This window comes from Lepisma saccharinum, chromosome 8, assembly GCF_977018435.1.
Source record: "Lepisma saccharinum chromosome 8, izLepSacc3.1, whole genome shotgun sequence".
NCBI lineage: Eukaryota > Metazoa > Arthropoda > Insecta > Zygentoma > Lepismatidae > Lepisma > Lepisma saccharinum.
Window position 1 is genome coordinate 42,552,380 of NC_139236.1, and position 13,428 is coordinate 42,565,807.

Sequence of the window (13,428 nt, forward strand, 5' to 3'; positions counted from 1 at the left end):
CATTACTTTGAGGGGTAAATATTAATTATCATACTTCGGGATATATTGAGGTATTCCTTTAATGATTAGTAACATAATTAAAACACGCTACTTTTAAAAGAGGGGAAAATTGCACGTGCAAAAGTATTGTAAAAATTCATTTTTCTGAAACATGATCGATATATTACAAAGAAGGTTGTCCGTGTTCTAATTAGAATTTCAAATTTTATATAACATCAGAAAGTATTAAAATTATACTGATATACTTAAAATCCAATCTTTACCATTCACCATAATTAGTGTTGCCCACGAGACGAGACTTTGGCCTGTCTCGTCTCGTGGAGCCTCGTGGAAATGCTGTCTCGTCTCGAAAATATTCGTTTGTCTTATGACACATGGTCAATCTCGTCTCGTCTCGAATTTTTAAAAGCCTGTCCCGTCTCGTCCCGTGGGCAACACTAAGTCCATAATGTAACTTTATTTTTGAAGTTATCAAGTGAAAGAAGCAATATACAATCTAGATAAAATTTTACTCTGCATTTGATACTTACTCTAAATTCGAAAGAATTCCCAACCTTCTTCATATATTTATTTACTGTACAATAATTTACGTACGGATCAAAGTTCCACATGCAAAAATTTTTTGAAAAGTTTTATGTGGAGGAAGAATGATGAAATAGTTTGTAAGATAGTAGTTTCAGACTTTGAAAACGCAATTCCAGTTTGTAATTTGCAGATATTTTTAATTTCTCTGGTTCAAATTTGGCTGCAAGTTATCGTTGTCATAGTTCTAAAAAGTATTTTTTCGTATTAAGAACTTTACATACAAACGCGTGCAGAAGATGAGCCAAAGTGTACAGTACTAATTTAACTAAGTTTACCTACTCGAAATACTTGATGAGTGCTAGGAACATCAAACTTAAATGTCTTAACCTACTAATTCAAGCCTATAGAAATAGATCTTTGATCACACGGTAAATGAAACGCTTTGAGAATATCGATGAAAATATCTTAGTTTAATTAAACAATAAAGGAGAAAAGTTACATGAACTGACAATGATTGACCGTGCAAGTGCACGAATTATTATTCGTTAAAGGACTTTGTCCGCAGATTTTCCATTTCCATTCCCATGTGTGTCTGAGTTGTATAACCCGAAAATATACTCCAAGGCTGATATGCGACACACATTTGTACATTAACGAAGTAACTTGCATTACACTAATCTTAGATCTTGCTCTTTTTGACAGAAATGTACTACAAAGAAATAATGTAACATCCGTTGGTTTATATTGAGTACAAGGGTACAAAATTATTCACAATATATTTGTGAAATACCAAAATTGAACAAAGTTGCAAACATTTTAATGTTAGGTGTAATATTCACTTATGCAATATTTACCATCGTGCATACAACGCTATGTAACTCGAAGATGTACTAAGTGAATTTCATTTCGAATAGCGTGAAAGTTAGTACACGATCTTCGAAATGCCCATTTCCGACAACGTTTTTCACAATAATGTGAACATACAAATCACAATTCACATCGGTCAGTGTTAAATGAAATTGTTAATAATTATAAATCCGACTTACATAAAATGTACTTAACAAATCAGTTAGGCTCACTACGTACTTCGCACTAGTTGAACACATTTTCAAGATATTGATGACTTCTCTTGTAGTACTGTCGGTTAGGTTACGTTCTAGATTTTGAACTTTTTTATTTGGTTAAAGCGGTTGAAAGAGGTTGTTTGTAATCTTTAATTTATTTGCTTCATTATGCAGATGTGTATTTCTCCTTTGTAATAGATCGAATATGTTTTCCAACAACGAAACATTGCTTGCAGTTTGTGTATATACCAACGTCTATATATTTTTCACTTTTTTGGCAGCATAGTCTTTAGCCTGTTTAGGGCACGTTTCCTTATTGCGTGTCTTTCGTAGCGTACAGCTTTGCAAACCTTATCAGCACGTCCTACAAGCGAAGCATATCGTATCAATCCCTACGATATTGTGAAGATAAGTGTTTAGGAGAACTACACCATTTCCTCGATTATTTGGTACTAAAGTAATTGGATGTAATTTTAGCGATGGCACTGCAGTTGGCTTCAGCACGTTCTTTGGTGGAAAATACAGAAATTCTGCTTTTAGATCTCTCACATAGGCCTACGTAGTCTTCTTCACAATAATTGGCACTGCACACTTGCATTTTTTTACATTTCGTCTACAAGCATGAATCCACTGTTTACTTACGCAATTATCGACTGGAAATCTATGATATTTTATGTCAGTTCCTTTAGTTTTCTGGTTATAGTTTTCATAGCTTGCTACAGCACAATTAGACATGATTGCAGTCTACAAGTACAAAAATACAATAAAAATAAATCGAACGCTACGAAATCAACAACCTGCTTGTTCCGATTTTTGCGACGTGTTAGTAGCTAAATGTACCCCGCACCAAACTTACTGCACATAGCAACGAGCACCGTCAAACCCGATCCTCCCAGATGACGTAATGCATACGTACTTCACATAGCAACGAGCACCCCCTGGGAATTTGGTCGTTGTTGTTTACGATCAAGTAGTATCTCACTTATTGTTGGAGAATTTATATTGCATATTCTAAACACGGAAGTAAATAACAGTGTTGTCAGCAAATGCTACTTTATATTTTTCTATTCAATTTCAAACGTCATTTTCAATTGACGCGTTCATTTCCAACGGAACGAAAATGACACCAGCGTTGCCAGGTCAGATTTTTAAAAATCGGGAGATCGTCCACTCAAAAATCAGGAGATTTGCATAAAAAATCAGAAGAACTAATAATAGCGGATTATCAACGTTCTGGGGGGGGGGGTAGAATGGGAAAAACTTTCCACTATCATTATTGAACGTTAATTATTAATTTTAGAAGTCAAAATATAAATTTATTACTGTTATGTTAATACAAATTTTATTATGAATTTACACTTCAAGGGGTACGATAACCCCACCCCCTTAATTCACCTAAGGTAAAGGTACAGTTTCCCCCAACCAGTGGCGATGATCGGGTGCCAAAACTGAGGGGGTGCAAGGATTGCCCCCCTCCCAATCGCCGGAACTGTCCCTACACATTGCAAAAGGCAGTGACATTACTGGAAAAAATCCGACCTCGATTTTCTGTTCATCTCTCACAAATATTCTAAAATAAGTTGTGACTGTGCGTGGATTTATGTACTTGGCGTTTAAAAGTTTATGGAAACATTTCGTGATTTTTGTATTAACTAGGACTAGAGCTTAAACCACTACGCATTCGGGGATATATTTTTTAAATATTCTATCTGATAACACTTTAGATTGCTTTTCTTTAAAACTAGCCAAAGTTACAGGATATAAGAAAGATCACACTTTTTTTTAACAACACATTCAAAGCATACTCGCATTCATGGTAATGGAGAAGGGCTATCATGCCTGAACCCCCGAAATATACCAGTCCCAGTCCTGGATTCGAACCCGGGGCTCAGTATCAGACAAGTCGCAGATTTTTTCTTCAACTTTTTTTCCCAGTTACTCCAGACAATGTAAATGTTAATTAAATCAGCTTTTTGCATTCGAGGATTATCTGGTATAAAATCTGGAAAGAGAATTTGTACCGTCACAGTATTGACTGAGTATAAAGGGACATAAGACCAATTGTAATAGTAGTTACGCTCAGAAATAGGTTAAGAAAAACAACGCTATAAAAACATGAACTATTATTTCTAAGTTTCTAAATAAAACTGCGACGTATAAGTCTGCAACAGCAGTCTAATAAGCCGACTTCCGTAGCTGAGTGGTTAGCAGAGAGCTATGACATCAGGGATCCCGTCTCGGGATCGAATCTCGGCCTGGGCATGGTTGTCCCTTCATCAATTTCATCATATCATCACTCATCCTTGTCTTCGCGATCAGCCAAAAGTGGCAGAAATGCGAAGTAAAATAAACCAAATCAATCAATCAACAGTTTGCTAAGAGCTTCTGTAACCATAACCTTTGACTGCATTCGTAATGTGGACTCCTTTTTTTTATCAGAGTTAAAAACCTGAACCTGTATCTAGCATTTGCAATAAACACTACCATAAAACTGAATACTTGGGTGGCAACATTGGTATTTAATTGTAACCAGTTTCCTCCCCTTTGACAAAAACCTCAATGGGGAAAGTTAGGACACCCGCCTTGGAGTTCCCAATGCACAAAGGGCTCAAGAAGCCGCGGGTCTTTCCCAGTGTCATCAAGCCTTGTATGACCATCCTCCCCCCACCTCTCTCTCTCTCTCTCTCTCTCTCTCTCTCTCTCTCTCTCTCTCTCTCTCTTTGCGGAATATTCATGGGTCTTTGCATTCCATCAGCTGAATATGTAAATTTTAAATCAACTTTCTATTTTTAAAAATATTTGTTCATTAGAAATATTTAAGGAAGCAAAAAATCAGGAGATTTCCACAAATTCCTGAAACTTGTCAGGAGATCAGTAGATCGTGCTGAAAATCAGGAAATCTCCTGCGAAATCAGTAGACCTGGCAACACTGAATGACACAGACGAATCTCTGGGAAACAGCGTTGCCAACCCCTCAGCTGCGAAAAGTGTTGTTCGAACTGTGAAATTATGCTAGAACGCCACCCAATTGTGCTAGGGCAATATTATTATTAACAATATATTTTATTACTATTTTCAGATGTTATATTGTATCCCACCCTAAGATCTATTTATTTTAAGGCCGAGTCTGGTGCCATGCACGTGTCAGCAGTAAGAATAAGCGTCAAATTTGCTCCTGCCACGTAACACGTCTGGCCGGTTTTTCAATGTTCAGTTAAGGTTCATGTTAGCACGTAACTGGAAGTTAGCGAAAATTTCGGTTTTTCAATGTACAGTTAGCTCGTAACTGGCTACTCTGGTGGCGATTATCTTTACTGGTACTTCTTCTTGCAGTTACCAGCCTAACTGGGAGTTGCGAAGCAACATGGATGCCTTGTGCAGCTATCGAAGTTCCACACTCGCAACTTCACTGTCAGATTAAACAAGATATGATTCATAAAACTTTTAAATTCGTACAGAAAAAGACTTATTTTGTTTGGCAGAGCTTACCAACGTCCATGCAAATATGGAAATTAAGCAGCGTACTTGCTAGAATTAATGCCCCTATCACACGGAACTAGATTTCTAGTAGGAATGGCCTAGTTGGCGCTGAACTAACTTTCTAGTTGGAAATCATGGCCGCCTGGCTGACTGCTTGACTGGTTTTGAGGAATAGGTCATGTTCTAATTGCAACTAGCTTCTCGGCTTGATGCTGTTGTAACCAACCAATCAGAGCGAACTTTTGATCATGGGAAGTAATCTGTGAGCAAAGAGTGTAGATATCAGTAGATATCCTGTGAGTCAAGGAAGGAAATTTAAAGCATTTAAAGTCTGTTGTCTTTATGAAGCGGTATCCATCTTCGTTTTTTTTTTAACTAGTATGGCGAAACCAAAGTGGACAAGGGAGCAAATTATGTGCCTCATCGATGCATACAAGCAAGAACCTTGTCTGTATGCAATTGGTAATGCTAATTACCATAATAAGCACTTGCGGACAGCAGCTTTGTATCGTGTGTGCGATGTTGTAAGGGAGTTGCGGCCAGGAACAGAGCACAAAGAGTGCCAAACGAAATTTAACAATCTGCGCACTCAATTTAACCTGGAGAACAGCAAGATTAAGAAGTCAATGAAAAGTGGTGCTGGAACTACAGATGTAAGTATTGTTATAGATTGTTGCCTTTAACGTGTCTGCACAGCCGATGCCACGTGCAGAGTATCGATATTTGTGTATGTGAAATCGTATGCAATTCACATTTCAAATGATTGAAGTTGCTTCTTTAGGTAAGACTGCAGAATATGGGCTGCTTAGGACGAACGCGGTTCATAATTTTTTGGTAATGTTTTGTAGTTAGTAATCGGTAAAAATAAGTTTGAAGGTGCGAAAAAAATTTTCTTAGAAAAAAACGAGAAATACTTCTCCAGGTTCGGCACTCTTGGAAGGAAAAAGTGACATGGTGGCGCACATTCCTGCACAAATGTAGTGAAAGCAAAAAATGCCTACTTTGTTAGGTAGCTAGGTTTAGTTCTCTTAGCCTGAATAATAATTTATCATTGTATTTATGCTAATGCAACCTAACCTAACAGGCCTAACCGGCATGAGTTTACAATATCGGACCACTCCAATTTCTATAAAATTTCGCCTACTTACTAATTTCGGTGCCCTGATGACATATCTGTGATTCACTTGTTAAAATTGTACATTTACGTGTAGAACTTGTAAAATTACCTTGCGATTTACCACTGTGATTGTCCATACACAGCAATTCGGAACCATCTTTCTTTCGCATTTCGTTAATGCTCTTCCTTTACGCACAACAATCTTGCTGACGTCAGACGAGGAATGCCTACGAGGTTAGGTTAGGTTCCATTAGCATAAATACAAAGAAGAATTAATATTTTAGCTAAGAGAACTATACCTTGTCTTGCCTGTTGATTTCTTCATGTTGGGAAAATGGCGGTTTCTGTGGAGCTATTGTTCTTATCGTAGGGTTACGTCACATTAAGAAAACATAGTTTACTTCGTTTTTTCTCGATTTCCATACTTGACCGCCAATTATTACATGCAGATTCGTGATTAGGCGAAATTTCATAGAAATTGGAGAGTGGTCCGGTATTGTAAACTCGTTCCAGCCTAACCTAACCTCATAGCCATTCTTAATCTGACGTCTGAACACAAGGTAGCAAAACTCTTGTGTGGAGCGGAAGACCCCAAAACAAATGACGGCAACTGTGCGTAAACATTAAGGACAATTGCTTCTAACATTACATGATCGTACCTATATTCGTTATAACAGTAGTTTTTCAAGCTGGTGAACCTTCCAATTTATGCCAATGTTATGTTTTTTTGCTGTATATTTTTTTGGTACCAGTTAGATATGCCGGAGTCACATTTAACTCGTTTATTTTCAAATAAAAATAATTTCTACTTACCTCATATGCATAGTGGAACAATTTTCAAGTTGGGATCATTTTATTTCGATGAAAAAAGTTATTTTTCACATTATAATTATTTATTTGTCCTTGCTAATTCGGCGGCCAAATCTTGTCTGTCGTCAACTGATGTGCAGTGTTTCCAAATCTATGAACCTATAAATGCCGCATAAGCTATTCACAAAACGTTTTGAATCGAAAATTGTTCCACAAACCATTCACGGAAGGTTCGGTTAGGTTCAGTTAGGAAAATTTAGAAAAATAAATTTAAACAAAAAAAAACATTAACTTTCATTACACTTAAATGTATTGCATGCTATGAACTTATAAATACCGCACAAGCTATTCACAAAACGTTTTTAATCGAAAATTGTTCCACAAACCATTCAAGGAAGGTTTGGTTAGGTTCAGTTAGGTTAGGAAAATTTAGAAAAATAAATTTAAACAAAAAAAAACAACTTTCGTACACATATACAGCCACTTCCCATCCCGTGTAATGTGTAGCTTACATATACTAGAACATTTAGGACATTCCATTTCTTCCTTCACAATTCCATGTTCAATTAAAAAATCTCGTGGGTCTTCAATATCCGGGAACATTTTCACAACGCAACCTTACACACGTCATCCTGTAAAACAAACTACCGAATGGTTGCTACACTGACAGGGGGTTGCATAACCGAATGCACAGAACATTTGATTCACGTAGTCGACGGCAATGGTGGCACGAGCTATCGTGCAACGGCGATGCATGAATGACGAAAAATACCCTACTTACAGGCCAAATAAGTTGCACGATTCGAAAAAAAAAATCCCCGGCTTCAGGAAAGTCCACAAGAACTCAATTCCGTAAGTACTTTCTCGTCTTTTCTCCTGTAAATTTCAAGAAATGTGTTTCCGACTTATCTAATCGTTAACCTTTTTTTCTTTCTTTCAGATTTATCAGCCCTCTCTCTGGTACTTCAATGCAATGCGATTTGTGGAAGACCACTTTGTACCCCGGAAGAGCATAATGTCACCATTGCCTAATGCACAGGTAGGAAAACTATTCAACTCATCCATATAGTGGTTTTCAATCTCTGAAGGAGTATTTTGATTAAAACATTATAAAAACCCAATCCTGTTTGACCTCACAACATCATAAATGAAGAAATGGTTTATTATGCACAAAATTTTAATCCTATATACTAATGTCTTCCATGAGAAGGTTAGCTAGGTGAGGCTTGTTGTTCTTACCTTTGTAATTGAACTCTTACAAGAGTACTGTGATGCTATTTAAATATTTCTAGTAGTTTATGGTTGTTATGCAATTGTGAGAGATCAGAGTTTGTCTTGGTAAAGCATTGGCACAGGGTGTTGAAAGGCTTAAGCTGGCTTTAGACGAAAGCATTTCCTTTTACATTTTTGCTAGCATAAATGCTATGTAAATGCTTCCAAACTCTTATAGCAGATAGTACTTTCCACAAAAGCATTTCATGGAATGTTTTGGTTAGCTGTTGAGATTACATTTGTATGATACATACAGCACGATAGGCACATCGAGTTACACCATAAATGGCGAGTGCACTGTGTTTACAATTGAAGAAACTTAAATATTCTTCTACACTTGTACAGTGAACATTGCAAAGAATATATTTAATCAGCGCCATTCTTCTCTACCTAAAACCATTTTATACAAGGCGTGATTCCTCTCGGTTGAATAATTAAATAATGTTTTAAAAATGTGAAGTGATACGTTGTTTACATCTCATGCGGTCACCATTACAACTGCGCTTGTGACCTAGAGGTTGCTTCTGATTGGTTATGCTACGGAAATAGGATGGTTCCTATCCTTGAGAAATGCTATGAAATTTGCCATAAGATTTCTCACTTTACACGGTAGCATTTTGGTCATGGCACAAATGTTAAGGAAAATGCTTTCGTCTAAACTGGCCTTTAGGTTTGATCCCAGATTGTCACAATTTTCAAATAACTTCAGATAATTTAATAAATATATCCTACCTTTGCCGTAAGCTATTTCATATAGGATTGTTCTGGCCCAGGTTATTTTTGTGTAGTTGCGACTTTATCACGCTATGCATGCATTTTCTAAATAGTTTGATTTCTGTTTATGTCTGTTAACATATATTCAGGAGTATGTGTTAAAGTATGATTTTACAATACAATTAAAATTTGTATAGAACACGTGTAGAACTTGCAAAATAACGTGTAGAAGGTTGTGATTTTACAATACCAGAAAAAGCCATAATTTTCGTTAATAATTCGAATACTCACTAATTATGGGGTCATACTAACATCAGGAATATACATTTACACCCCCTCAAATGATGCACAGGTAGGCCAACAAATAATTCACAGATATCTCCACGAACCATGCACGGTAAAGTTAGGTTAGGCTAAAAGTTAAAATTTGGGTTTGTAGTAATATCAGGAATATATATTTCATTCTTTAAGGAAACACAAAATCTTGCGATAAACATTGGTTTTCTTGAGAAATCGAGGGTGTCAGTTGCGATCACGGACCCGCTTATTTTGCAAGTTCTACAAGTGAGCGCCAAATTTTAACTGCAGATTCGTTATTACGAGGCCTAAATTATTGAGTATGCGAAATATGAAAAAAAATTGGGGAAGTGTCTGGTATTGTAAAATCGCTCTAAAAAAATGCTGCGACTATTTTTACTAGGTGCTGGGAACAGCATGTGGCTATTTTCACTAGCAAAATAATTACCTGAATCATAACATGACCTGATTTTTTATCTTATTTTATAATATTCATTGGCAGTGTTGCTGAAATTACTGCTGAGAAGTTATTTTAAATGAAAAATGGGTGTGACTACAACTGTCACCAGGTAGTGAGAATAGCACAAAGTGCTGAAGACCAGAAATTACATGATTCGGAAGTATTTACCAAAGTAAATGTAATGCTAAAAACCCTAAACCTGGCCTGCCTAACCTAAAATTGAAAGCATTTAGGAATGTAATACCTATGTCATGTGACATATTAGCAGCACTAGTCCACATCAAAACTCTTGCGGCTTTTTTTTTTCAACTCCATGATGTGCAGAAAAAAAGTACTTGTCTTGTGCACGAAATTAAATATGCACCAATGTAAGGTTCATATACATCAACAACTAAAGAATACATACATCCATGTAGCAGGCCAGGTTGTAGATCATGCACATGCAATTTGAAATTTGTGAAAATAGCTCGAAAGCTAGCTTTACCTGGTGATGATGGTCATTCCGAAAAAAAGAAAGAAAAAAAAATGTGTGATATATTAGGATTGTTGCTTGCGAGCGATTTCTGTTGTTTTTAGCTCTTTGAGATTATTATAGTGGAATTATGACAGTTTTTTGCTAATACTATTTATTACATCACTTCCATCATCGCCATCTCCCTGTGGTGTAAACTAAATCTGCATTGCTTTTGTAGTGTTTTGTAGAAAGGTATTGGTTTTGAAAGACATGACTTGACCTAAGAATGACAAATAGATTTTTAAAGACATTGGACATGTTACGTTATGTTTGTGGTTTGTATCTTGAAGTAGTATTGGAAGTATCGGAGATTGAAGGTTGGCAATTCTGGTGTGACATCAGGACACACGAGATTTACTGCAGACAAAATTTTGGTACATATCTCTGGGTGTGACTAATCACACAACTCAAATGCCTTGTCAAGTGCCGTATTTCATCTTTTGACGTAAGCACGGAAAGCTTTTGTGGTTAGGTTTAACATAAATATCCTAGATTTGGCATAACAAGGAAAGCATTTGGCCTGATACCAGAAGACTAAATACGGCACTTCACCAACAAGGTGTATAAGTTTGGTGCAATGGGTGATAACCTCATGTCACATGGTACTTGGCTTTTGTTTGGAAGGTGTGTTTCAGTCGGCAGTATATGGTTAATTGCTTGTGACTCAAAATTGGGCCATGTTGCGTTATATTCAGCATTATTGAATTTTTAGGCTGGAGATTTATTTCCGTGAGTTCCAGGAGGATGGTTTGGTGACTCGGAACAAAGAATGTGTCAAATGCAGCAGACAATGTCACAGGAATGTAGGGATGAAGTTGAAAATACAGCAGAGAGTGGGTTGGTGGAATTCGTTTTTAGGTGTTCCAAATAGATGTTGGATTGCTCCAATCTGAGCGAAACATTTTTTTAAAAATAAAAAACATTCAGAACCGTTATGTTCATGAATGATTGTGTATCTATGTAGCTACATACATACATTTATTTCATTAAAATAAGATGTTATCAGTTTTATTCTTACCCATTAAAAAGGTGTTAGGACAGCATACTGCAGCAAAAAAAATAAAAAAAATGCTGTATGTTTATAGATGGAAAGGTTTCAACATCACAGGCTGGCTTCTGAGAATTATGGACTGGTGCCTGAAATATATTTAGTTTCATCTAACCCTGGAATAATAAGATTGAATTGTTATTGTGTGTTGTATATATATATATATATATAAGGCAGTATGTGTGTTTGCGATTTTAACCAGTTGACACATGATTATTATTGGGAAACTATTGGATGTAGAAATGGGTTCACATGTAAGCCAGGTTAGATCGTGATTTGCTTGACTAAAAGACGACCCAATACCAGCTTGCAATCTTGGTATCCACCTGTCTATGGTAGTCAAACAATCAATATTTTACAATTAGTTAACGCTACACACGTGAGATTTGGTGCACAGAAATACATATGTAAAGTGGCATCTGGACTCAAACAAAATGTTTTCAAAAACTCTTTGCAGGTACAAAGATAAAATGTTATGAACAGATAGTAGTACCAAGTTCTATTGTAATGCATATTTATGTCAAGATCAATCTGTCTGTGTAAATTGGTTAAACATTGAAAATACCAATTTGTGATTAGTACCCATGGATCAGTTTGCAGTTAGGCTACTCATAAACACAGTTCCAACTTATTTATTACCAGGGCTTGGATTTTGATGGCATGTTATCTTTCTTCCCTTGTGTAGTATACATTGATCTTAAGTATTAAATTCCTAAATGCGAACCTCTTGATAAAAATTTGAGTTTTATTGTGCATTTTCTAGTCATATTTTCTATTTTTCAAGTGTGAGGTCATTTTTTTAAAAGATTCAGATTTACATAATTTTTCGCTTTTTGTCCTTTTTTGCATAATTGAAAAAAAAAAAAGTAATGTGATTCAATTACATTTTACTCGCTCATTTTTAGCCAGGAACTGACTATGAAAACAAGAATTACATCGCGACGCAAATGGAGGAGCTAAGCAACATGCCGCTTGACATTACCTACTCCAATAATTCTAAATAGGATTGTTATACCTAAATTTCACACATACACCTTGTAATTTCGGAAGTAAGAACTATGCCTAACTAACTGCCATATCCTGAAATATAAACAAATATTTAGTGATTTTTCAGATATTTTTTGAGACATCAAAATCTGAGCCCTGCTCATTACATTGTATCTGTGTGTTTGGTATTGTCTATTTCAACCCACCCATATTTCATGTTTAAATAATTGGGTAAGTTAACTCCTGTCACTTGGTTTTCTTTAATTACAGGAAAGGCCGCCAAGCCCAGGTGGTTCAATTGCTGGGCTAAGTGAACTATATACAGAGTATGAGGAGATGGAAGTGATGGTTGGTTATGACGGTCTTCCATCTCAGGAAAATGGAGAAGAAATAAGCCATCAAGACACAGAAATTCAACGTACTTGTGAGGGAACTACAAGTTCGTCAGGAGATTCCTCAGAAACTCCATGTTCCTCGAAGAGGAAGAGAAAACATAAAGACGACGATTCGCCGTATGTGGAGGCTCTGCGTTCTTTGACGGACTGTTTGAAAGAGCCAGTGCAGACAAAAACTGATTCTGTGGATGCTGCTATGGCTTTCATAGGATCGATACTCAAATCTATAAGATCAGAACAGCTAAGATTAGATGTTCTATCTAATCTTGTCCAAACTACGTTAAATGCCAAATCTGAGGAGGCACGTCAAAATGATTTGTAGAAGAGTTAGCTTTTTTGTATTGTAAATATAGACCTAAATGTGCCACTGGAATATTCTGTTTGCTTCTTTTTCAATTTCCCAGTCTCCCATTTTGTTTGTGTAAATGTTTTGACAGAAATTACATACTGTATAGTGGAACCACCAGCAAAAGAACCACCTTATGGCCCAAGCTGAATGGAAGAAGGGAAAGCTGTGCGGAGACTTTTCGTCGAAGGTTCTTTTGTTTGTGGTCGTTCTATACTATGCCAATAAAATTAGGTTAGGTTAAATAATTTCTAAGGCGGTAATAAGTTTTTAGTCCACAGACATTATTTTTTCCTCAGTATTGTATGTACAACTTTATTTTAATTACTTTTTTTACCCACTGATTTTTTTTTTCACTTGATTTGGAATACTGTGGCAAGTTTTACAGTGTGCATTTCA

At 36.3% G+C, this 13,428-nt stretch overlaps 1 protein-coding gene across 1 annotated transcript; it reads left to right on the top strand.

The window, feature by feature from the left end:
- The first annotated feature begins 5,968 nt into the window (after positions 1 to 5,968).
- LOC145991426 (uncharacterized) lies at positions 5,969 to 13,056 on the top strand. Its single transcript, XM_083127426.1, has 2 exons — positions 5,969 to 8,035; positions 12,559 to 13,056. Exons 1-2 carry the CDS (start codon positions 7,970 to 7,972, stop codon positions 13,003 to 13,005), a joined length of 513 nt encoding a protein of 170 aa, XP_082983552.1. The 5' UTR covers positions 5,969 to 7,969; the 3' UTR covers positions 13,006 to 13,056.
- Positions 13,057 to 13,428: the final 372 nt, after the last annotated feature.